The 27,500-nt window shown below is 57.0% G+C and overlaps 2 protein-coding genes across 2 annotated transcripts in view; both read right to left on the bottom strand.

Moving 5' to 3' along the window:
* PAGR1 (PAXIP1 associated glutamate rich protein 1) overlaps positions 1 to 5,442 on the bottom strand; it is a gene marked incomplete at its 5' end in the record, with an annotated part of 8,240 nt that extends 2,798 nt beyond the window's left edge. Inside the window, 4 exons of the mRNA XM_080639751.1 lie at positions 1,217 to 1,561; positions 4,141 to 4,296; positions 4,526 to 4,669; positions 5,429 to 5,442. Coding sequence (XP_080495877.1) covers positions 1,217 to 1,561; positions 4,141 to 4,296; positions 4,526 to 4,669; positions 5,429 to 5,442 — 659 coding nt within the window. The remainder of the gene's footprint in view (positions 1 to 1,216; positions 1,562 to 4,140; positions 4,297 to 4,525; positions 4,670 to 5,428) is intronic.
* Positions 5,443 to 6,577: 1,135 nt separating this feature from the next.
* On the bottom strand, positions 6,578 to 19,276 carry LOC308232539 (uncharacterized protein; the record flags this gene model as incomplete). The annotated part of the gene is made up of 10 exons (XM_080639750.1): positions 6,578 to 6,883; positions 8,688 to 8,842; positions 9,781 to 9,970; positions 12,330 to 12,395; positions 12,493 to 12,607; positions 13,665 to 13,771; positions 14,549 to 14,656; positions 15,580 to 15,679; positions 16,608 to 18,935; positions 19,098 to 19,276. 10 exons carry the CDS (start codon positions 19,274 to 19,276, stop codon positions 6,578 to 6,580), a joined length of 3,654 nt encoding a protein of 1,217 aa, XP_080495876.1.
* Between the last annotated feature and the right edge of the window lie 8,224 nt (positions 19,277 to 27,500).

The raw sequence follows: 27,500 nt of genomic DNA, 5'->3' as shown, positions 1-27,500 counted from the left end.
CCCCATAACTCCCCATAAACCCCATAGACCCCATAACCCCCCCATAAACCCCATAGACCCCCATAGACCCCCATAGACCCCCATAACTCCCCCATAGACCCCCCCCAGACCCCATAAACTCCCCCCCTAGACCTCCATAGACCCCCCTTAGACCCCCATAACCCCACCATAGACTGCATTAGACCCCCCTTAGACTCCATAGACCCCCATAGACACCCCCAAGACCCCATTAAACCCCCCATAGACCCCCCCCAGACTCTCCATAAACCCATAACTCCCCCATAGACCCCCCATACACTCCATAACTCCCCCCCTAGACCCCCATAGACCCTCCTTAGACCCCCATAGACCCCATAACCCTCCCATAGACCCCCATTAGACCCCCCATAGACCCCCATAGACCCCCATAACTCCCCCATAGACCCCCACATAAACCCCCATAGACCCCATTAAAACCCCCCATAGACCCCCCTTAGACCCCCCATAGACCCCCAGAGACCCCCATAACTCCCCCATAGACCCCCACATAAACCCCCATAGACCCCATTAAACCCCCCATAGACCCCCATTAGACCCCCCATAGACCCCCAGAGACCCCATAATCCCCCCATAGACCCCATTAGACCCCATAACTCCCCCATAGACCTCCCCTATACCCCATTAAACCTCCCTTAGACACCCATACACCCCCCCATAGGACCCCCCATAGACCCCATAACTTCCCCCCCAGACCCCCATAGACCCCCATAGACCCCATAACTCCCCCCCAGACCCCCATAGACCCCCCCATAGACCCCATAACTCCCCCCCCAGACCCCCATAGACCCCCCATAGACCCCCATAGACCCCATAACTCCCCCCCCAGACCCACATAGACCCCCATAGACCCCATAACTCCCCCCCCAGACCCCCATAGACCCCCATAGACCCCCCATAGACTCCCATAGACCCCATAACTCCCCCCCAGACCCCCACAGACCCCCCCATAGACCCCATAACTCCCCCCCCAGACCCCCATAGACCCCATAACTCCCCCCCCAGACCCCCATAGACCCCCCATAGACCCCATAACTCCCCCCCCAGACCCCATAGACCCCATAACTCCCCCCATAGACCCCCCATAGACCCCCCATAGACCCCATAACTCCCCCCATAGACCCCCCATAGACCCCCATAGACCCCCCATAGACCCCCATAACCCCCCCCTAGACCCCACTTCTCCTCCTCCTCGCCGTCGCTCTGGGGCTGCCCCCCTGCCCCGGGCCGCTCCTCGTCGCTGTGGGGCTCGGGGGGGTGGGCTGGCGGCGGGGGCGGGGCCGGAGGCGCAGGGGTGGGGGGGCGGGGGGGGCTCCCCCCCGCGTCGTCCCCCCCCCCAAGGAGCTCGTAGAGGCGGCGGATGTCGGCGGGGGGGGGCAGCCACCCCCCGGGGGGCTCCCCCTCCTCGTCGCTGCATGGAACCTCCCAGGCCTCGGCCTCTGCGGCGGGGGGGGGCGGGGAAGGAGAGGGAAGAGCGGGGGGGGCGGGGAGGAAGGGGAAGAGGGAGGGGGGGGGTCCATGGGGGCTGGGGAAAGGGGGGAGAGAGGGGTCTGTAGGGAGGTGTAGAGACCCTATAGAGACCCTATAGAGACCCTATAGAGACCCATATAGAGACCTATAGAGACCTATAGAGACCCTATAGAGACCTATAGAGACCCTATAGAGACCCTATAGAGACCTATAGAGACCCTATAGAGACCTATAGAGACCCTATAGAGACCTATAGAGACCCTATAGAGACCCATAGAGACCTATAGAGACCCATAGAGACCCTATAGAGACCTATAGAGACCCATAGAGACCCTATAGAGACCTATAGAGACCCATAGAGACCTATAGAGACCTATAGAGACCCTATAGAGACCTATAGAGACCTATAGAGACCCTATAGAGACCTATAGAGACCCATAGAGACCCTATAGAGACCTATAGAGACCTATAGAGACCCTATAGAGACCTATAGAGACCCTATAGAGACCCTATAGAGACCTATAGAGACCCTATAGAGACCTATAGAGACCCTATAGAGACCTATAGAGACCCTATAGAGACCCATAGAGACCTATAGAGACCCATAGAGACCCTATAGAGACCTATAGAGACCCATAGAGACCCTATAGAGACCTATAGAGACCCATAGAGACCTATAGAGACCTATAGAGACCCTATAGAGACCTATAGAGACCTATAGAGACCCTATAGAGACCTATAGAGACCCATAGAGACCCTATAGAGACCTATAGAGACCCATAGAGACCCTATAGAGACCTATAGAGACCTATAGAGACCCTATAGAGACCTATAGAGACCTATAGAGACCCTATAGAGACCTATAGAGACCTATAGAGACCCTATAGAGACCTATAGAGACCTATAGAGACCCAGACCCTATAGAGGACCTATAGAGACCCCATAGAGACCCTATAGAGACCTATAGAGACCCTATAGAGACCTATAGAGACCCATAGAGACCCTATATAGAGACCTATAGAGACCCTATAGAGACCCATAGAGACCCATAGAGACCCATAGAGACCCCTATAGAGACCCCATAGAGACCTATAGAGACCCATAGAGACCCATAGAGACCTATAGAGACCTATAGAGACCCATAGAGACCCATAGAGACCTATAGAGACCCTATAGAGACCTATAGAGACCTATAGAGACCCTATAGAGACCCTATAGAGACCCATAGAGACCCTATAGAGACCTATAGAGACCCTATAGAGACCTATAGAGACCCATAGAGACCCTATAGAGACCCATAGAGACCCATAGAGACCCATAGAGACCCTATAGAGACCTATAGAGACCCTATAGAGACCTATAGAGACCTATAGAGACCCATAGAGACCCATAGAGACCTATAGAGGACCCTATAGAGACCTATAGAGACCTATAGAGACCTATAGAGACCCATAGAGACCCTATAGAGACCTATAGAGACCCATAGAGACCCATAGAGACCCTATAGAGACCCTATAGAGACCCATAGAGACCCTATAGAGACCTATAGAGACCTATAGAGACCCTATAGAGACCTACAGAGACCCTATAGAGACCTATAGAGACCCATAGAGACCCATAGAGACCCATAGAGACCCTATAGAGACCTATAGAGACCTATAGAGACCTATAGAGACCCATAGAGACCCTATAGAGACCTATAGAGACCCATAGAGACCCTATAGAGACCCTATAGAGACCCATAGAGACCCTATAGAGACCTATAGAGACCCTATAGAGACCCTATAGAGACCTATAGAGACCCTATAGAGACCCATAGAGACCCTATAGAGACCTACAGAGACCCTATAGAGACCTATAGAGACCTATAGAGACCCATAGAGACCCTATAGAGACCTATAGAGACCCATAGAGACCCTATAGAGACCTATAGAGACCCTATAGAGACCTATAGAGACCTATAGAGACCTATAGAGACCCTATAGAGACCTATAGAGACCTATAGAGACCCTATAGAGACCTATAGAGACCCATAGAGACCCTATAGAGACCTATAGAGACCCATAGGGACCCATAGAGACCCCACAGAGACCCACAGAGACCCCATAGAGACCCACAGAGACCCCATAGAGACCCATAGAGACCCCATAGAGACCCATAGAGACCCCATAGAGACCCATAGGGACACATATAACCCCCACCCCCCGCCATTCCAGGTCCCTCCCCCTTACCCCAGCCCCTATAGCACGAACCGGGCCCTTATAACACGAACCGGGCCCTTATAACACGAACCGGGCCCCTATAGCACGAACCGGGCCCCTATAACACGAACCGGGCCCCTATAACACGAACCGGACCCCTGTAGCACGAACCGGGCCCCTATAACACGAACCGGGCCCCTATAATACGAACCGGATCCCTATAGCACGAACTGGACCCCTATAACACGAACCGGGCCCCTATAACACGAACCGGACCCCTATAACACGAACCGGACCCCTATAGCACGAACCGGACCCCTATAACACGAACCGGGCCCCTGTAGCACGAACCGGACCCCTATAACACGAACCGGGCCCCTATAGCACGAACCGGACCCCTATAACACGAACCGGGCCCGGTTCCCGTCCCTACCCCGTATCCGGATCCTCCGACACCGACCGGACCCGACCCGGGGCCGCGACCCTCAGCCCGCGGCCGCCATCTTGGACCGGTTCCCGCCTCCTCGGGAGCCGCTCCCGCGCATGCGCGGATGGGGACCGGAGCGGGTTGCCATAGAGACGCCGAGTTCTTAAAGGGGCAATACCGATAGGGACCACCTCGGTGGGGTTAATTAACCAGTGTAGCAGTTAATTAGCTCATTAACACGGCTGCTGTTAAGGTTGTAATGAAGGCGGGTGCGCAGGGTTCACGTTGGGACCTCTTCCTTCCGCAGTGATTCCCTTACAACCCGCCATTGCCGCTTTAAGAGGCGATGGCTCCGCCGTGGTGCCGCTTTAAGAAGCGGTGGGGGCCTCACCTCACGGCCGCTTTAAGACGCGGCGGTCCCGCCCCCCGCCGTCGCTGATTGGCTCCCGACGTGTCACGGCCGTAGAACGAGCCAATCAGGAAGAGGAGTAGGGGGAGCGCGGTCCTAAAGACCGCGGTCCTAAAGGCCCCGCCCCTAAGCGCAATGGCCACGCCCCCAAGGGATTGCCCCCCCCCAGTGCAGTGATTGAAGCCGATTTAACCCATTCTAGGGCCCAAATTGGGTGCAATTGCTGTGATTTGGGGCCAAGTGAAAGGGAGACGAAGCCTGGGCAGGAATTGGCTCTTTTTTACTCAAAACAGAGGCGAGGCAGCGTTAAATAAGCACGTGGGAGCTGTCGATCCAGGGCTGGAGTGTCAATGGGAATGGGGATCAAGGGGAGCTGGCGATCGACGAAGAGGTACCCATCAATATCCATCAGTATCCATCAATATCCATTAATATCCATCAGTATCCGTTAATATCCGTCAGTATCCATTAATATCCGTTAATATCCGTCAGTATCCATCAATATCCATCAATATCCATCAGTATCCATCAATATCCATCAATATCCATAAATATCCATCAGTACCCATAAGTATCCATCAGTATCCATCAATATCCATCAATATCCATAAATATCCATCAGTACCCATAAGTATCCATAAGTATCTATCAATATCCATCAGTATCCATCAGTATCCATCAGTATCCATCAGTATCCATAAATATCCATCAGTATCCATCAGTATCCATCAATATCCATCAGTATCCATCAGTGTCCATCAATATCCATCAATATCCATCAATACCCATCAATATCCATCGATATCCATCAATACCCATCAATACCCATCAATATCCATCAGTATCCATCAATACCCATCAATACCCATCGATATCCATCAATACCCATCAATATCCATCGATACCCATCAATATCCATCAATACCCATCAATACCCATCGATATCCATCAATACCCATCAATACCCATCAATATCCATCAATACCCATCACTTGGGGGGGGGCTGTCAATCCCATTGCCGTGGGGCAGGACAGGCCCTGAGGGCACTTGTAAAGTCCCTTGGGGCTGCTGTTAATCAGGGTCAAGCCCAATCGATCACTGCCAATCAATCACTGCCAATCAATCACTGCCACTCACTCTCAATCCCTATCAATCCCTGTCAATCACTATCAATCACTGCCAATCCCGATCAATCCCTATCAATCACTGTTGATCAATCCCTATCAATCACTGTCAATCAATCCCAATCAATCCCTATCAATCCCAATCAATCACCATCAATCCCAATCAATCACTATCAATCACTGTCAATCACTGCCAATCCCTATCAATCACTACCGATGACATCACTGTCAATCACTGCCAATCAATCACTATCAGTCACTGTCAATCACTATCAATCACCATCAATCCCAGTCAGTCCCGATCAATCCCTATCCCAATCAATCACTGTCAGTCACTGTCAACCCCAATCAATCCCGATCAATCACTCTCAATCTCTATCAATTCCAATCAATCCCTATCAATCACTATCAATCAATATCAATCTCAATCGCAATCAATCCTAAGGAATAACAATCAATCACTGTCAATCCCAATCAATCCCAATCAATCCAAATCAATCCCGATCTATCCCAATCAATCCCTATCAATATCAATCCCTATCGATCTCAATCAATCCCTATCGATCCCAATCAATTCCAATCAATCCCTATCAATAACAATCAATCCCAATCAATCCCTATCGATCCCTATCAATCCCATTCAATCCCTATCAATCCCAATCAATCCCTATCGATCCCATTCAATCCCAATCAATCCCAATCAATCCCTATCAATCCCATTCAATCCTAATCAATCCCAATCAATCACTATCAATATCAATCCCAATCAATCGCTATTGATGCCAATCAATCCCAATCAATCCCTATCGATCCCTATCGATCCCAATCAATCCCAATCGATCCCAATCAATCCCAATCAATCCCTATCAATAACAATCGACCCCAATGGATCCCGATCAATCACTGCCCCTCACTCCCCCCCTTCCGGTCGCCGCTCCCCTTCCCCCCTCCCCCCTTTCCCCTTCCCCCACAGCCGGGCCCTCCCCAGCAGGCCCCGCCCCCCTGCCCGCGAGGCCCCGCCCCCTTCCCGCTGCGGCTCCGCCCCCTCCCCCGGCGCAGGCTCCGCCCCCCGCAGCCGCTGCAACCGGATTGGCCGAGCCCCGTGCAGGCGGGGGGGGATTTCCCGCGCCAGCTCCCCCCGCGTTTCCCGCCAAAGCCGGAGCTGGGCCCCGCCCACGCGGTCCAGGAGCGCGGCCGAGAGCGGGAGAGCCGAAACCTGGGGGGGATGTGGGGCACAGACCCCATTGACCCCATTGATCCCATTGATCCCATTGATCACATAGACCCCATAGATCCCATTGATCCCATAGATCACATAGATCCCATTGATCCCATAGATCCCATAGATCCCATTGATCACATAGATCCCATTGATCCCATTGATCACATAGATCCCATTGATCCCACTGACCCCATTGTCCCCATTGATCACATAGATCCCATTGATCACATTGATCTCATTGATCCCATTGATCACATAGACCCCATAGACCCCATAGATCCCATTGATCACATAGACCCCATTGACCCCATTGATCACATAGACCCCATAGACCCCATAGATCCCATTGATCCCATTGATCACATAGACCCCATAGACCCCATAGATCCCATTGATCACATAGATCCCATAGACCCCATAGACCCCATAGATCCCATTGATCACATAGATCCCATTGATCCCATTGACCCCATAGATCCCATATACCCCATATACCTCATATATCCCGTACACCCCGTATACCCCATATACCCCCTACATCACATATACCCCATATACCCCATATACCCCATATACCCCATATACCCCATATACCCCATATACCCCATATATCCCATATACCCCATATACCCCTCTATACCCCATATACCCCCCTATACCCCCTATACCCATATACCCCATATACCCCCCATACCCCCTATACCCCATATACCCCATATACCCCATATACCACATATATCCCATATACCCCATATACCCCCCTATACCCCCTATACCCCCTATACCCCCTATACCCCATATACCCCCTATACCCCATATACCCCCTATACCCCATATACCCCATATACCCCTATACCCCATATACCCCATATACCCCCATACCCCCTATACCCCATATATCTCATATACCCCCTATACCCCATGTACCCCATATACCCCATATACCCCATATACCCCATATACCCCATATATCCCATATACCCCCTATACCCCATGTACCCCATATACCCCATATACCCCATATATCTCATATACCCCCTATACCCCATGTACCCCATATACCCCATATACCCCATGTCTCCCATGTACCCCATATATCCCATATACCCCATATACCCCATATACCCCATGTCTCCCATGTACCCCATATATCCCATATACCCCATGTACCCCATGTACCCCATATACCCCCTATACCCCATGTACCCCATATACCCCATATATCTCATATACCCCCTATACCCCATATACCCCATATACCCCATATATCTCATATACCCCCTATACCCCATGTACCCCATATACCCCATATACCCCATGTCTCCCATGTACCCCATATATCCCATATACCCCATGTACCCCATGTACCCCATATACCCCCTATACCCCATGTACCCCATATACCCCATATATCTCATATACCCCCTATACCCCATATACCCCATATACCCCATATACCCCATATATCTCATATACCCCCTATACCCCATATACCCCATATACCCCATATACCCCATGTCTCCCATGTACCCCATATATCCCATATACCCCATGTACCCCATGTACCCCATATACCCCCTATACCCCATATACCCCATATACCCCATATATCCCATATACCACCTATACCCCATGTACCCCATGTACCCCATATATCCCATATACCCCCTATACCCCATGTACCCCATGTACCCCATATACCCCCTATACCCCATATACCCCATATATCCCATATACCCCCTATACCCCATGTACCCCATATACCCCATATACCCCATGTCTCCCACCCCTCCCGGACCTGGCTCACGAGCGCGTCCTCGCTGACGCCGGCGGCAGGAACGTTCCGGAGCCTCTCCATGGTCTCGAACATTCCCTGGCAGCTCCGGAGCTTCTCCGGGCTTCCCAGCGCCTGGCGGAGCAGCACCAGCGCCACCCGGAACAGGACCTTCACCCCTGGGGAGATAGGGGATAGGGGGTAGGGGGTATGGGGTATGGGGCACGGGATAGGGATAGGGATATGGGATATGGGGTATGGGGTATGGGATATGGGGTATGGGATATGGGATATGGGATATGGGGTATGGGGTATGGGATAGGGGATATGGGTCATGGGTACGGATACGGGACATGGATATGGATATGGGACACAGATATGGATATGGGACACGGATATGGGATGATGGCATCAACACATGGGACATGGGTATGGATATGGGACATGGATATGGATATGGGACACGGATATAGGATGATGGCATCAAGATATAGGACATGGATACGGATACGAATACAGGACATGGATATGGATACGGGGCATGGATATGGGATGATGGCATCAAGATGTAGGGCATGGATATGGATATGGATACAGGACATGGATATAGGATGATGGCATTAAGATACAGGACACGGATATGGATATGGATACAGGACATGGATATGGATATGGGACACGGATATAGGATGATGGCATCAAGATACAGGACACGGATATGGATATGGATACAGGACATGGATATGGATACAGGACACGGATATGGATACAGGACACGGATATGGATACATGACACGGATATAGGATGACGGCATCAAGATACAGGACATGGGTATGGATAAGGGGCATGGACATGGATCTGGGAAATGGGGATATGGCTGTTGGCCATGGGGATATAGAACACAAGGATATGGGATGTGGATACAGGACACATGGATATGGATCTGGGATATGGATGTGGGACACCTGGATCTGGGATATGGATGTGCGACACCCGGATCTGGGATATGGATGTGGGACACCTGGATCTGGATGTGGGATACATGGCTATGGGAACGGGGACACCAGGATCTGGGAATGGGGACACGTGGATGTGGGATGTGGCTGCGGGCCCTACCCTCGCAGAAGAACATGTCCCAGACGCGCAGCACCGCGGCCCAGGGCAGGCTCCGGGCGAAGACGCACATGAACCACTCGGGCAGGAAGAGCACGGGCTCCACGCGGAAGCGCCGCAGGTGCCGGTGAGCGCCGGGCACGGCGCGGCGCAGGAGGGCGCCGAACACCTCCGCGTCCAACTGCAGCGCCTCCTGCCGGCCGCAACGCCCTTGGCTGCCATTGGCCACCACTGACTGCCATTGGCCACCCATTGACTGCCATTGACCACCATTGACTACCATTGACTGCCATTGACTGCCATTGACTGCCATTGACCACAATGGACCGCCATTGACTACCATTGACTGCCACTGACGGCCATTGACTACCATTGACCGCCATTGCCTGCCATTGACTGCCATTGACTACCATTGACTGCCATTGACTGCCATTGACCGCCATGGACCGCCATTGACTGCCACTGACGGCCATTGACTACCATTGACCACCATTGCCTGCCATTGACTGCCATTGACTACCATGGACCGCCATTGACTACCATTGACTGCCATTGACTGCCATTGACCGCCATGGACCGCCATTGACTACCATTGACTGCCATTGACCGCCATTGGCCACCACTGACTGCCATTGACTGCCATTGACTGCCATTGACTGCCATTGACTGCCATTGACTGCCATTGACTACCATTGACTGCCATTGACTGCCATTGACTGGCATTGACCACTATTGACCGCCATTGACCACCATTGACTGCCATTGACTACCATTGACTGCCATTGACTGCCATTGACTGGCATTGACCACTATTGACCGCCATTGACTGCCATTGACTGCCATTGACTGCCATTGACTGGCATTGACCACCATGGACCGCCATTGACTGCCATTGACTGCCATTGACCACCATTGACCGCCATTGACTGCCATTGACTGCCATTGACCACCATTGACTGCCATTGACTGCCATTGACTGCCATTGACTGCCATTGACCACCATTGACCGCCATTGACTGCCATTGACTGCCATTGACCACCATTGACCGCCATTGACTACCATTGACTGCTATTGACTGCCATTGACCGCCATGGACCGCCATTGACTGCCACTGACGGCCATTGACTGCCACTGACGGCCATTGACTACCATTGACCACCATTGACTGCCATTGACTGCCATTGACTACCATGGACCACCATTGACCGCCATTGACTGGCAGTGACTGGCAGCGACCACCATTGGCCACCATTGACTGCCATTGACTGCCATTGACTGCCATTGACTGCCATTGACTGCCATTGACCACAATGGATCACCATTGACTGCCATTGACTGCCATTGACCGCCATTGACCGCCAGTGACCACCACTGGCCTGCAGTGACCACCCATTGGTCTCTATTGGCCACCTTTGGTCACCCATTGAATACCATTGACCTCCCATTCGCCCCCATTACCCCATCACCCCCATTACCCCATCACCCCCATTACCCCATCGCCCCCCATTACCCCATCACCCCCATTACCCCCATTCCCCCATTACCCCATCACCCCCATTACCCCATCACCCCCATTCCCCCATCACGCCCATTACCCCATCACCCCCATTACGCCATCGCCCCCATCGCCCCCATTACCCCATCACCCCCATTACCTCATCTCCCCCATTACCCCATCACCCCCATTCCCCCATTACCCCCATTAACCCCATCGCCCCCATTACCCCATCACCCCCATCACCCCCATTACCCCATCATCCCCATTACCCCATCACCCCCATCACCCCCATTCCCCCATTCCCCCCATTACCCCATCACCCCCATTACCCCCATTACCCCATCACCCCCATTACCCCATCACCCCCATCACCCCCATTCCCCCATTCCCCCCATTACCCCATCACCCCCATTACCCCATTACCCCCATTACCCCATCACCCCCATTACCCCCATTACCCCATTCTCACATTGCCCCCATTACCCCATCACCCCCATCGCCCCCATTACCCCATTACCCCAATTAACCCCATCGCCCCCATTACCCCATTACCCCATCACCCCCATTCCCCCATTCCCCCATTCTCCCATCGCCCCCATTACCCCATCACGCCCATTACCCCATCACCCCCATTCCCCCATTACCCCCATTCCCCCATCACCCCCATTCCCCCATCACCCCCATTACCCCATCACCCCCATCACCCCCATTCCCCCATTACCCCATCACCCCCATCACCCCTATTCCCCCATTACCCCATCACTCCCATCACCCCCATTCCCCCATTACCCCCATTCCCCCATCACCCCCATTCCCCCATCACCCCCATTACCCCATCACCCCCATTACCCCATCACCCCCATCGCCCCCATTACCCCATTACCCCATCACCCCCATTACCCCATCACCCCCATCACCCCCATTCCCCCATTCCCCCATTCTCCCATTACCCCATCACCCCCATTACCCCATCGCCCCCATTACCCCATCACCTCCATCACCCCCATTACCCCATTCCCCCCATTCCCCCATTCCCCCATTGCCCCATCTCACCAGGCCGGCGCTGTAGTATCCGGGCAGATACTTGTCACAGATCTGCACCAGGCACCAGAACGCTTGCTGGGGGGGGGGGGGGGAGGGAGGCAAAGGGGCATCATTGGGGTCACCCCATAGCCTGGTCCCCCCCCATTGCCCCCCATTGCCCCCCATTGCCCACCTCGGCGGGCATGTGCATGAGGAGGACGGCGGCGACGGGGGCCTGGGCCTGGCAGTAGCCCTCGTGGGGCCGGAGCACGGTGTAGGCCTTGAGGATGCGGTAGAGGTCCTGCTGCCTGGGGGCGGGGTTAGGGGAAAGGGGGCGGGGTCAGAACAAATGGGGGCGTGGCTACAAGGGGGCTGTGGCCAATGGGCGGAGGGGGGCGTGGTCAGCGCGAAGGGGGCGTGGTTAAAGCAACGGAGGCGTGGTTGCGATGGGCGTGGTGGTGGTAAAGGGGGCGTGGCCAATGGACGGAGGGGGGCGGGGTTAACACAAAAGGGGGCGTGGTCATTGCTGACGCAGGGTTAGATCAATGGAGGCGTGGTTGCGATGGGCGTGGCTATGGCAAAGGAGGCGTGGCCAATGGGGAGAGAGGGGTCAGTGCAAAGAGGGCGTGGTCAGCGCAGGGGGCGTGGCGAGGGCAATGGAGGCGTGGTCGCAATGGGCGTGGGCGTGGCAACGGGGGTGTGATCATGGCAAAAGGGGGCGTGGTCAGAACAACGGGGGCGTGGCCAATGCGAAGAGAGGGCGCGGTCACGGTAAAGGGGGCGTGGCCAATGGGCGGGGGGCGTGGCTTGGGGAGGAGGGGGTGGAGCCAAGCCAGAGCCGGAGCTGCCCAATCAGAAGTGAACTGAGCAGGCCTTGGGGGGTGGGATGTGGGGCAGGGTGTGGGGCTGGATGTGGGGTGGGAAATGGGGCAGGCCATGGGGCAGGATGGGGGCAGGGAGTGGGGCTCATCCCCCTTGGAGGACTCCCAAGTGCCCTTTGGGATCATGGAGGGGATGGAGGCTGCCCCACTGGGGGCATAGGAGCCGTGTCCAATGGGATCAGTGGGGCAGAGGGGCCGTGTCCAATGGGATCAATGGGGCAGAGGGGCCGTGTCCAATGGGATCAATGGGTCAGAGGGGCCGTGTCCAATGGGATCAATGGGGCAGAGGGGCCGTGTCCAATGGGATCAATGGGGCAGAGGGGCTGTGTCCAATGGGATCAGTGGGGCAGAGGTCTGTGTCCAATGGGATCAGTGGGGCAGAGGGGCCGTGTCCAATGGGATCAATGGGGCAGAGGGGCCGTGTCCAATGGGATCAATGGGGCAGAGGGGCCGTGTCCAATGGGATCAATGGGGCGGGTCCTACCCGTGCCCCCCGCGGGCCGCGAACATCTCATGGAAGGGGAATTGCCGGTGCAGATCCTTCTCGATGGCGTCCAACCAGCGCGGGTCCCCCGGCTGCCGCTCCAGCTCCTATTGGCTGACGGTCACCCACAGGCCCCGCCCTCCACCCCTAAGCTCCTCCCACCCCGCCTTTACCTACCACAGATCCAGCTCCTATTGGCTGAGTCACCCACAAGCTCCGCCCACCACGCTAAGCCCCGCCCATTGGCCCCAAGCCCCGCCCACCACCCCATACCCACTGCAGCTCCAGCTCCTATTGGCTGAGTGCCCCACAAGCCCCTCCCATTAGCCTTAAGCCCCGCCCACCAGCCCCATACCTACTGCAGCTCCACCTCCTATTGGCTGGCGGTCACCGCCAAGCCCCACCCACAGCCATAGGCCCCGCCCATTGGCCCCAAGCCCCGCCCACCACCCCTTTAGCCCCATTCCTGAGCCCTATACCTACAGCAGCTCCTATTGGCTGGCAGTCACCCACAAGCCCCTCCCCTTAGCCTCAAGCCCCCCCCATTGGCCCCAAGCCCCGCCCATCAGTCCTATACCTACTGCAGCTCCAGCTCCTATTGGCTGACGGTCACCGCCAAGCCCCGCCCACCCCATAAGCCCCGCCCATTGGCCCCAAGCCCCGCCCACCACCCCCATACCTACTGCAGCTCCAGCTCCTATTGGCTGACGGGCACCCGCAAGCCCCGCCCACCCCTAAGCCACGCCCATTGGCCCAATCCCCGCCCACCCCCTCTAAGCCCCGCCCAGCCCCCCTTACCTCCTGCAGCTCAGGCTCCTATTGGCTGACGGGCACCCGCAAGCCCCGCCCACCCCCCCCTAAGCCCCGCCCACCCCCCTTGGTACCTCGAAGAGCCCCGGGTGCTGCTCGAGCTGTGATTGGCTGTCGGAGAGGAGCTGCCAGGCCCGGGCCCGCAGGGAGGAGGGGATGCCCTTGCGGCAGCGCAGCTTCACCTGCCCCATAGCGGGACCCATGGATCAGTGGGGCAGGGGGGGACAGCCCTTAACCTGCTATGGGGCAGGGGGGGACAGCCCTTAACCTGCTATGGGGCAAGAAACCCCCCCTTTAACCTGCTATGGGGCAGGAGAACCCCCCCTTATTCTGCTATGGGGCGGGGGGGACAGCCCTTAACCTGCTATGGGGCAAGAAACCCCCACTTAATCTGCTATGGGGCAGGGGGGGACAGCCCTTAACCTGCTATGGGGCAGGAAACCCCCCCCTTAACCTGCTATGGGGCAGGAGAACCCCCTCTTAACCTGCTATGGGGCAGGGGGGGACACCCCTTAACCTGCTATGGGGCAGGAAACCCCCCCTTTAACCTGCTATGGGGCAGGAGAACCCCACCTTAACCTGCTGTGGGGCAGGAAACCCCCCCTTAACCTGCTATGGGGCAGGGGGGGACAGCCCTTAATCTGCTATGGGGCAGGAGAACCCCACCTTAACCTGCTATGGGGTGGGGGGAGCCCCCTTTCACCTGCTATGGGGCAGGAAACCCCCCCTTAACCTGCTATGGGGCAGGCGGGGACACCCCTTAACCTGCTATGGGGCAGGGGGGACACCCCTTAACCTGCTATGGGGCAGGCGGGGACACCCATTAACCTGCTATGGGGCAGGAAACTCCCCCATTAACGTACTATGGGGCAGGAAAACCCCCCAGAGCCTGCTATAGGGCAGAACCCCCCCCCCATACCCTTCAATGGGTCCCCGGCTCTTCAATGGGGCACAAGGACCCTTCTATGGGGCAGGAGAACCTGCCCGAACCCCACTCGAGGGCAGGCGGAACCTCTCTATGGGGCAAGAGACCCATTACAGAGCACAACCACCCCGCTATGGGGCAGAAACCCCCCTTAGGAGCCCTCTATGGGGCAGGCCCCACCTTTTGGTAGCGCTTCAAGAGCCACTTGTCCCAATGGTTGAGCATCTGCAACCACTTCAGCTCCCGCTGCCGCGCCACGTCCACGGGCACCGGGCAGTCCCTGGGGGGCAGGAGGTGGGGCAGGGCGTGGGGGGGATGTGGGGCAGGCTGTGGGGCCCGCCCCATAGCCCCCGTGGGGAGCACGGAGGGGATGGAGGCGGCGCCATTGGGGGCAAAGAGAGGGGGTCAATGGCGGGAAAGGGGGTGTCCATATAAGGAAAGGGGCGTGGTCAATGGGGTGTGGCCATATAAGGCAGGGGGCGTGGCCAAAGGGGAACGGGGGGTATATAAGGAAAGGGGGCGTCGTCAATGGGGGTGTCCATATAAGGAAAGGGGCGGTGGTCAATGGGATGGCCATATAAGGAAAGGGGGCGTGGTCAATGGGATGGCCATATAAGGAAAGGAGGCGTGGTCAATTGGGGACGTCCATATAAGGAAAGGGGCGTGGTCAGTGGATGTCCATATGAGGAAAGGGGGCGTGGCCAATGGAATGGCCATATAAGGAAAGGGGGCGTGGTCCATGGGATGTCCATATAAGGAAAGGGGTGATGGTCAATGGGATGGCCATATAAGGAAAGGGGGCGTGGTCAATGGGATGTCCATATAAGGAAAGGGGCGGTGGTCAATGGGATGTCCATATAATGAAAGGGGGCGTGGTCAATGGGATGTCCATATAAGGAAAGGGAGCGTGGTCAGTGGGGTGTCCATATAAGGAAAGGGGGCGTGACCAATTTGACAGCTGGATCCATGTATGGAAAGGGGGTGTGGTCAATGGGGAAAGCGGGTGGCCATATAAGGCAAGGGGGCGTGGTCCATGGCGGGAAGGGGGTGGCCATCTAAGGAAAACGGGTGTGGTCAATGGGGGTGTCCATATAAGGAAAGGGCACGTGTCGAATGTGCCCTGCCCCCATTGGCTGTCCTGGATGGATGGGGATGGGGATGGGGGGGGCCCATTTTGGGGTGAAAAGGGGCGGGTTTGGGTCACTCACGCGATGCCGCTGCTCTGGGACCCCCCCAGGAAGCCGAAGCGGTCGGCGCGGGGGGGGGCGGCGCCGGCGGCCTCGGAGTCGGAGCCCCCGGAGCTGCGGTCGCCATCGAGGGAGCCCCAGGGCCCCCATTGGAGGCTGACGGAGTCGGGGTCCGGGCCCAGGGAGCAGGGGCCGAGGCTGCAGAGGGAGCCCCCCAGGGAGGCCAATGGGGAGGGAGCGCGCGGAGGCTCATTGGGGGATGATGAAGGCAAGATGGCCGCCGTGGAGTGGTCATTGGCTGGTGGTGAGGGCAAGATGGCCGCCGTGGAGTGGTCATTGGCTGGCGGTGAATCCAAGATGGCCGCCGTGGAGTGGTCATTGGCTGGCGGTGAATCCAAGATGGCCGCCGTGGAGTGGTCATTGGCTGGCGGTGAATCCAAGATGGCCGCCGTGGAGTGGTCATTGGCTGGCGGTGAATCCAAGATGGCCGCCGTGGAGTGGTCATTGGCTGGCGGTGAATCCAAGATGGCCGCCGTGGAGTGGTCATTGGCTGGTGGTGAATCCAAGATGGCCGCCGTGGAGTGGTCATTGGCTGGCGGTGAATCCAAGATGGCCGCCGTGGAGTGGTCATTGGCTGGTGGTGAATCCAAGATGGCCGCCGTGGAGTGGTCATTGGCTGGCGGTGAATCCAAGATGGCTGCCGTGGAGTGGTCATTGGCTGGCGGTGAATCCAAGATGGCCGCCGTGGAGTGGTCATTGGCTGGCGGTGAATCCAAGATGGCCGCCGTGGAGTGGTCATTGGCTGGCGGTGAATCCAAGATGGCTGCCGTGGAGCTATCATTGGCTGATGGTGAGGCCAAGATGGCCGCTGTTGACTGCTCATTGGCTGATGATGAGGCCAAGATGGCCGCTGTTGAGTGCTTATTGGCTGGTGGTGAAGCCAAGATGGCCGCTGTTGACTGCTCATTGGTTCCTGTTGAATCCAAGATGGCCGCCGTTGCACCCCTGTGGCCACCTGGCTGCTCATTGGCTGCTGAGGAGGCCAAGATGGCCGCTGTTGCAGTCCTATAGGCTCCTGGCTGCTCATTGGCTGCTGTGGTATCCAAGATGGCCGCCGCTGACAGCTCATTGGCTGCTGCTGGGGCTAAAGTGGCTGCCATTGACTGCTCATTGGCTGCGGTTGAATCCAAGGTGGCCGCCATTGCGCTCCTATGGGCTCCTCCTGGCTGCTCATTGGCTGCTGCTGAGGCCAAGGTGGCCGCTGCAGCGCTCCTGTGGGCTCTTCCTGGCTTCTCATTGGCTGATACCAGATCCAACATGGCCGCCTTCGACTGCTCATTGGTCACAGCTGACCCTCCATTGGCTGCCGCTGGCCCCCTGCCTGCTGCTGGCTCCTCATTGGCTGCCACAGTTGACCCCAACATGGCCGCTATTGACCTCCTCTGGCCTCCTGGCTCCTCATTGGCCGCTCTTGACCCCCCATTGGTGGCCAATGGCTCCTCATTGGCTGCTGCCGCTGCCCCCCTGTGCGCTCCTGGCTCCTCATTGGCCGCTCTTGACCCCCCATTGGCAGGCAATGGCTCCTCATTGGTCACCACCGCTGCCCCCCTGTGCGCTCCTGGCTCCTCATTGGCCGCTGCCCCCCTGCGCGCTCCTGGCTCCTCATTGGCTGTCGCCGCTGCCCCCTTGTGCGCTCCTGGCTCCTCATTGGCCGCTGCCCCCCTGCGCGCTCCTGGCTCCTCATTGGCCGCCGCCGCTGCCCCCCTGTCCGCTCCTGGCTCCTCATTGGCCGCCGCCGCTGCCCCCCTGTCCGCTCCTGGCTCCTCATTGGCTGCTGCCCCCCTGCGCGCTCCTGGCTCCTCATTGGCCACCGCCGCTGCCCCCTTGTGCGCTCCTGGCTCCTCATTGGCTGCTGCCCCCCTGTCCGCTCCTGGCTCCTCATTGGCCGCCGCTGCCCCCTGGGTCTCCGCAGCCTCGACCCCCGCTGACCTCACCCGCTCCTGATTGGTCGCTTCCGGGAGCCGCGGGGTCTCTGGAGCCTCCCCATTGGCCGGCGCTCGGCGCTCGGGCGCCACCTTGTGGCGGGGCGGAGGCGCGGGGGGCGCCGTTTCCATGGTAACCGGGGGGGGGTCGCTGCGTGCGGCCGCCGCCAGCGCCGGGGCTCGAGGCCCCCCCCCCCCCCCCCACGCCCGGCGCGCAGCCGCCGGCCAATCAGAGTGGAGAACGCGGCCGCGAGCTGCGTCCTGATTGGTGGGGATGGGAAAGGGGAGGGGCGAGGCCAGCGGGGCCGGAAGAGGAAGTGGAACGAAGGAGAAAGGCGGCGACCAATGGGGAGGGACAGGGCGGAGCCTTCAGCCAATGAGGAGGGGCGGGGAGGGGAGGAGGCTGCCGGCGCTCTCAGCCAATCAGAGGCGAAAGCGCGGTTAGGGCGGCGCTTCCGGCCAATGGGAGCGCGGCAGCGCCGGCCACCAGCGGCAGCCAATCAAGGCGGGACTTCACAGCCCTTCTGACCAATGGCAGCGCCGGCAGCCAATCACAGCCGGCGGCGCTGCGCTTCCCAGCCAATAGGAAGCCTTTATTGACAGGCGCCGGGCCCCGCCCCCGTTGCCAGGCGACGCCTCAACGCTCGCACCTGATTGGCTGCCAGAGGCCCGGGGGGCGTGGCCTGGAGCCCCCCCCGGTTCATTCATGGCCGCCTCCGAAGGGGCGGGGCTTAACTGAGCCCCCGACCTGTGCCCACCAATGGGGGGGCGCCTCCAGCGGGGGAGGGCGTGGCCTCGCCGTAGCCCCGCCCCTTTGTCCCACAGGGGGCGGGGCCTCCTCCATCCCCTATAGCCCCATATCCACCCCTTTAGCCCCATATCCATCTCCTGTGGCCCCATATCCATCGCCCAATAGCCCCCAAATAGCCCCATAGACCCCCAATAGCCCCAGAGACCCCCATAGCCCCACAGACCCCAATAGCCCCATAGACCCCCAATAGCCCCATAGACCCCAATAGCCCCATAGACCCCCTATAGCCCCATAGACCCCAATAGCCCCATAGACCCCCTATAGCCCCATAGACCCCCTATAGCCCCATAGACCCCAATAGCCCTACAGACCCCCAATAGCCCCATAGACCCCCAATAGCCCTACAGACCCCCAATAGCCCCATAGACCCCCAATAGCCCCATAGACCCCTATAGCCCCATAGACCCCCTATAGCCCCATAGACCCCCTATAGCCCCATAGACCCCAATAGCCCCATATACCCCTATAGCCCCATAGACCCCAACAGCCCCATAGACCCCTATAGCCCCATAGACCCCAATAGCCCCATAGACCCCTATAGACCCATTGACCCCCTATATCCCCACAGACCCCTATAGCCCCATAGACCCCTATAGCCTCGTAGACCCCCTATAGCCCCATACACCTCCAATAGCCCCATAGACCCCTATAGCCCCATACACCCCCTATAGCCCCATAGACCCCAATAGCCCCATAGACCCCTATAGCCCCATAGACCCCAACAGCCCCATAGACCCCTATAGCCCCATAGACCCCCTATAGCCCCATAGACCTCAATAGCCCCATAGACCCCTATAGCCCCATACACCCCCTATAGCCCCATAGACCCCAATAGCCCCATAGACCCCTATAGCCCCATAGACCCCAATAGCCCCATAGACCCCTATAGCCCCATTGACCCAACAGCCCCATAGACCCCTATAGCCCCATAGACCCCAATAGCCCCATAGACCCCTATAGCCCCATAGACCCAATAGCCCCATTGACCCCTATAGCCCCATAGACCCCTATAGCCCCATTGACCCCCTATAGCCCCATAGACCCCAATAGCCCCATAGACCCCCTATAGCCCCATAGACCCCAATAGCCCCATAGACCCCTATAGCCCCATAGACCCCCAATAGCCCCATAGACCCCCTATAGCCCCATAGACCCCTATAGCCCCATAGACCCCAATAGCCCCATAGACCCCTATAGCCCCATAGACCCAACAGCCCCATAGACCCCTATAGCCCCATAGACCCCTATAGCCCCATTGACCCCCTATAGCCCCATAGACCCCAATAGCCCCATAGACCCCTATAGCCCCATAGACCCAATAGCCCCATTGACCCCTATAGCCCCATAGACCCCTATAGCCCCATAGACCCAACAGCCCCATAGACCCCAATAGCCCCATAGACCCCTATAGCCCCATAGACCCCAATAGCCCCATAGACCCAACAGCCCCATAGACCCATATAGCCCCATAGACCCCAATAGCCCCATAGACCCAACATCCCCATAGACCCAATAGCCCCATAGACCCCTATAGCCCCATAGACCCCAATAGCCCCATAGACCCCTATAGCCCCATAGACCCAATAGCACCATTGACCCCTATAGCCCCATAGACCCCTATAGCCCCATAGACCCCCTATAGCCCCATAGACCCCAATAGCCCCATAGACCCCCTATAGCCCCATAGACCCCAATAGCCCCATAGACCCCTATAGCCCCATAGACCCCCAATAGCCCCATAGACCCCCTATAGCCCCATAGACCCCTATAGCCCCATAGACCCCCTATAGCCCCATAGACCCCTATAGCCCCATAGACCCCCTATAGCCCCATAGACCCCAATAGCCCCATAGACCCCTATAGCCCCATAGACCCCAATAGCCCCATAGACCCCTATAGCCCCATAGACCCAATAGCACCATTGACCCCTATAGCCCCATAGACCCCTATAGCCCCATAGACCCCCTATAGCCCCATAGACCCCAATAGCCCCATAGACCCCCTATAGCCCCATAGACCCCAATAGCCCCATATACCCCTATAGCCCCATAGACCCCCAATAGCCCCATAGACCCCCTATAGCCCCATAGACCCCTATAGCCCCATAGACCCCCTATAGCCCCATTGACCCCTATAGCCCCATAGACCCCTATAGCCCCATAGACCCCAATAGCCCCATAGACCCAACAGCCCCATAGACCCATATAGCCCCATAGACCCCAATAGCCCCATAGACCCAACATCCCCATAGACCCCAATAGCCCCATAGACCCCTATAGCCCCATAGACCCCAACAGCCCCATAGACCCCTATAGCCCCATAGACCCCTATAGCCCCATAGACCCCCTATAGCCCCATAGACCTCAATAGCCCCATAGACCCCTATAGCCCCATACACCCCCTATAGCCCCATAGACCCCAATAGCCCCATAGACCCCTATAGCCCCATAGACCCCAATAGCCCCATAGACCCCTATAGCCCCATTGACCCAACAGCCCCATAGACCCCTATAGCCCCATAGACCCCAATAGCCCCATAGACCCCTATAGCCCCATAGACCCAATAGCCCCATTGACCCCTATAGCCCCATAGACCCCAATAGCCCCATTGACCCCCTATAGCCCCATAGACCCCAATAGCCCCATAGACCCCCTATAGCCCCATAGACCCCAATAGCCCCATAGACCCCAATAGCCCCATTGACCCCCTATAGCCCCATAGACCCCAATAGCCCCATAGACCCCTATAGCCCCATAGACCCCCTATAGCCCCATAGACCCCTATAGCCCCATAGACCCCAATAGCCCCATTGACCCCCTATAGCCCCATAGACCCCAATAGCCCCATAGACCCCAATAGCCCCATAGACCCCTATAGCCCCATAGACCCAATAGCCCCATTGACCCCTATAGCCCCATAGACCCCCTATAGCCCCATAGACCCCTATAGCCCCATAGACCCCTATAGCCCCATAGACCCAATAGCCCCATAGACCCCTATAGCCGCATAGACCCCCTATAGCCCCATAGACCCCAATAGCCCCATAGACCCCCTATAGCCCCATAGACCCCCTATAGCCCCATAGACCCCAATAGCCCCATAGACCCCCTATAGCCCCATAGACCCCCTATAGCCCCATAGACCCCATATAGCCCCATAGACCCCAATAGCCCCACAGCCTTCAGCCCCGAACGCGCTTCTGGCGGACCGTTGGGGGAAGCAGCAGGGGGCGCCCCGCTGCGTCCCTTCCGCTTCAGGCCCCCCCCACCGGAGCCGCTCTAGGCAGCGCGGCGGGCCGCGCGTTACCATGGCTACACCGCCTCTATGGTCACCACTTCCGGCCAGCGCGCCGAACGCCGCGCTCTGATTGGCTCAGCTCGCTGCGTGGACTACAACTCCCATCACCCCTTGCGCGAGCGCGCCGCCGCCATTGCGGGGGGGGTGGGGGGCAAGGACACGAACCGGGCCCCGCCGCCGGTGTCCGGTTCCGGTTCCGGTTCCTCCGGTTCCGGTTCCTCCGGTTCCGGGGGGGGAAGGAGCCGGCCCCGGCCCCGCTGCGGACCGCGGGGATGGCGCCGGGGCCGCGGCGCGGGTGCAGGTGAGGCCGGGGCCTGGGCTGGGCCTATGGGGGGGGCGGAAGGGGAAGGGACCCCCCCGTTGGTGGCTTCTTCCTCTGCGTAACCCCCATTGCCCCCCATTGCCCCCCTCATCCCCCCCTTATTGCCCCCATTGCCCCCCATTGCCCCCTTTATCCCCCCTTATTGCCCCCATTGTCCCCCATTGCCCCCCATTGCCCCCTTTATCCCCCCCTTATTGCCCCCCATTGCCCCCTTTATCCCCCCTTATTGCCCCCATTGTCCCCCATTGTCTCCATTGCCCCCCTTATTGACCCTCATTGCCCCCCATTGCCCTCCATTGCTCCCCCTTATCCCCCCTTATTGCCCCCATTGCCCCTTTTATCCCACCCTTATTGCCCCCATTGCCCCCCATTACCCTCCATTGCCCCCTTTATTGACCCTCATTGCCCCCCATTGCCCCCGTTATCCCCCCCTTATTGCCCCCCATTGCCCCTCATTGTCCCCATTGCCCCCCTTATCCCCCCTTATTGCCCCCCATTGCCCCCCTTATCCACCCTTATTGCCCCCATTGCTCCCCATTGTCCCCATTGCCCCCCTTATTGACTCTCATTGCCCCCCTTGTCCCCATTGCCCCCCTTATCACCCCCTTATCCTCCCGTTATTGCCCCCCATTGCCCCCCATTACCTTCCATTGCCCCCCTTATCCCCCCCTTATCGCCCCCATTGTCTTTGGGGTCCCCCCATTGAGTTTTTGGGTGCTTTAGGGGTGGTTTGGGGGCATTTTGGGTCTTTTGGGGGCGTTTTTGGTGTTTTGGGGCCATTTTTGGGTGTTTCTGGAGCGGTTTTGGGGTGGTTTCGGGTGATTTGGAGCTGATTTGGGGGGGCTTTGGGGGAGTTTTCGGTGTTTTGGGGGCGTTTTGGGGGGTTTCTGGTGCATTTGGGGCGGTTGGGAATGGTTTGGGTGTTTCTGGGCTGGTTTGAGGGTTCTCAGGGCATTTTGGGGGGGTTTGGGGGGCTTTTGGGGCGTTTTGGGGTGGTTTTGGGGTGCTTTGGGGGTGGTTTTGGGCTCCCTGAGCCATTCAGGGGGGTCCCCACCATCTCCCCCCCCTTTAGGACCCAGTGGCTGGGGGGGGCGCTGGAAGCTGAATGGAGGAGCCCCCCCAAAGCAGAAGTGGGGGGGCCCCCCCCAAGCACAAGAGGGAGGAGGACCCCCAAAAGGTGAGGGTTGGGGGGGTCCCCCCCCTTTAGCTCCATTTTGGGCCCCCCCATGTTTGGGGGTGCCCCCCCCCATAGGAAATGGGGGAGCTCTGGGGGCCCCCCCCCAATTGCAACCTGAGAGCCCCAATGCCGAGGTGAGAGCCCCCCCCCATTGTGTCATTGGGGAACCCCCCCAAACCCCATTGAGGTGGTGCTGGGGGGGGTGGCCTCTGGGCCCCCCCATATCCCATACCCCATACCCCATATCCCATATCCCATACCCCATATCCCATATCCCATACCCATATCCCATATCCCATACCCCATACCCCATACCCCATATCCCATACCTCATACCCCATACCCCATACCCCATATCCCATACCCCATATCCCATATCCCATACCCCATACCCCAAACCCCATATCCCATACCCCATACCCCATATTCCCATACCCCATATCCCATACCCCATACCCCATATCCCATACCCCATATCCCATTCCCCATATCCCATACCCCATATCCCATACCCCATATCCCATACCCGTACCCCATACCCCATATCCCATACCCCATACCCCATATCCCATACCCCATATCCCATTCCCCATATCCCATACCCCATATCCCATACCCCATATCCCATACCCGTACCCCATATCCCATACCCCATACCCATATCCCATACCCCATACCCCATATCCCATACCCATATCCCATATCCCATACCCCATATCCCATACCCCATACCCCATACCCCATATCCCATATCCCATACCCCATATCCCATACCCCAATATCCCATATCCCATACCCCATATCCCATACCCCATATCCCATATCCCATATACCATACCCCATATCCCATACCCCATATCCCATATCCCATACCCCATATCCCATACCCCATACCCCATATCCCATACCCCATACCCCATATCCCATACCCCATACCCCATACCCCATATCCCATACCCCATACCCCATATCCCATACCCCATATCCCATACCCCATACCCCATATCCCATACCCCATATCCCATATTCCATTCCCCATATCCCATACCCCATATCCCATACCCCATATCCCATACCCGTACCCATACCCCATATCCCATACCCGTACCCCATATCCCATACCCCATATCCCATATCCCATACCCCATACCCCATACCCCATATCCCATATCCCATAACCCCATATCCCATACCCCATATCCCATACCCCATACCCCATATCCCATACCCCATATCCCATATCCCATACCCCATACCATACCCCATATCCCATACCCCATACCCCCATACCCCATATCCCATACCCTCCCATATCCCATACCCCATACCCCATACCCCATATCCCATATCCCATACCCCATATCCCCTACCCCATATCCCATACCCCATACCCCAATCCCATACCCCATATCCCATATCCCATACCCATATCCCATACCCCATATCCCATATCCCATACCCCATACCCCATACCCCATATCCCATATCCCATACCCCATATCCCCATACCCCATATCCCATACCCCATACCCCATATCCCTACCCCATATCCCATATCCATACCCCATATCCCATACCCCATACCCCATATCCCATACCCCATACCCCATATCCCATACCCCATATCCCATACCCCATATCCCATACCCCATATCCCATACCCCATACCCCATATCCCATACCCCATATCCCATTCCCCATATCCCATACCCCATATCCCATACCCCATATCCCATACCCGTACCCCAGACCCATATCCCATACCCGTACCCCATATCCCATACCCCATACCCCATATCCCATACCCCATACCCCATATCCCATACCCCATATCCCATATCCCATACCCCATATCCCATACCCCATATCCCTATCCCATACCCCATATCCCATACCCCATATCCCATACCCCATATTCCCATACCCCATACCCCATATCCCATACCCCATACCCCATATCCCATACCCCATATCCCATATCCCATACCCCATATCCCATACCCCATATCCCAATACCCCATATCCCATATCCCATACCCCATACCCCATACCCCATATCCCATACCCCATATCCCATACCCCATATCCCATACCCCATACCCCATATCCCATACCCCATATCCCATATCCCATTCCCCATATCCCATACCCATATCCCATACCCCATATCCCATACCCTTACCCCATACCCCATATCCCATACCCGTACCCCATATCCCATACCCCATATCCCATATCCCATACCCCATACCCCATACCCCATATCCCATATCCCATACCCCATATCCCATACCCCATATCCCATATCCCATACCCCATATCCCATACCCCATATCCCATACCCCATACCCCATACCCCATATCCCATACCCCATACCCCATATCCCATACCCCATATCCCATATCCCATACCCCATACCCCATACCCCATATCCCATACCCCATACCCCATATCCCATACCCCATATCCCATACCCATACCCCATACCCCATATCCCATACCCGTACCCCATACCCATATCCCATACCCATACCCCATATCCCATACCCATACCCCATACCCATACCCCATATCCCATACCCCATATCCCATATCCCATACCCCATACCCATACCCCATACTCCCATACCCCATATCCCATACCCCATACCCCATACCCCATACCCCATACCCCATATCCCATACCCCATATCCCATACCCCATACCCCATACCCCATATCCCATACCCCATATCCCATATCCCATACCCCATACCCCATACCCCATACCCCATATCCCCATACCCCATACCCCATACCCCATACCCCATATCCCCTATCCCATACCCCATACCCCATACCCCATATCCCATATCCCATACCCCATATCCCATACCCCATACCCCATACCCCATATCCCATATCCCATACCCCATACCCATACCCCATACCCCATATCCCATACCCCATATCCCATATCCCATATCCCATACCCCATACCCCATATCCCATACCCCATACCCATACCCCATATCCCATACCCACCATACCCCATACCCATACCCCATATCCCATACCCCATATCCCATAACCACCCCATACCCCATATCCCATACCCGTACCCCATACCCCATATCCCATACCCCATACCCCATACCCCATATCCCATATCCCATACCCCATACCCCATACCCCATACCCCATATCCCATATCCCATACCCCATATCCCATACCCCATACCCCATACCCCATATCCCATATCCCATACCCCATATCCCATACCCCATATCCCATATCCCATACCCCATATCCCATACCCCTATATCCATACCCCCATTAGTTC

The sequence above is a fragment of the Psittacula echo genome (genome assembly GCF_963264785.1).
Source record: "Psittacula echo genome assembly, contig: SCAFFOLD_159, whole genome shotgun sequence".
Classification (NCBI taxonomy): Eukaryota; Metazoa; Chordata; class Aves; order Psittaciformes; family Psittacidae; genus Psittacula; species Psittacula echo.
Note: the sequence above shows the minus strand (reverse complement) of the source record. Positions and strands in the feature narration are given on the sequence as shown.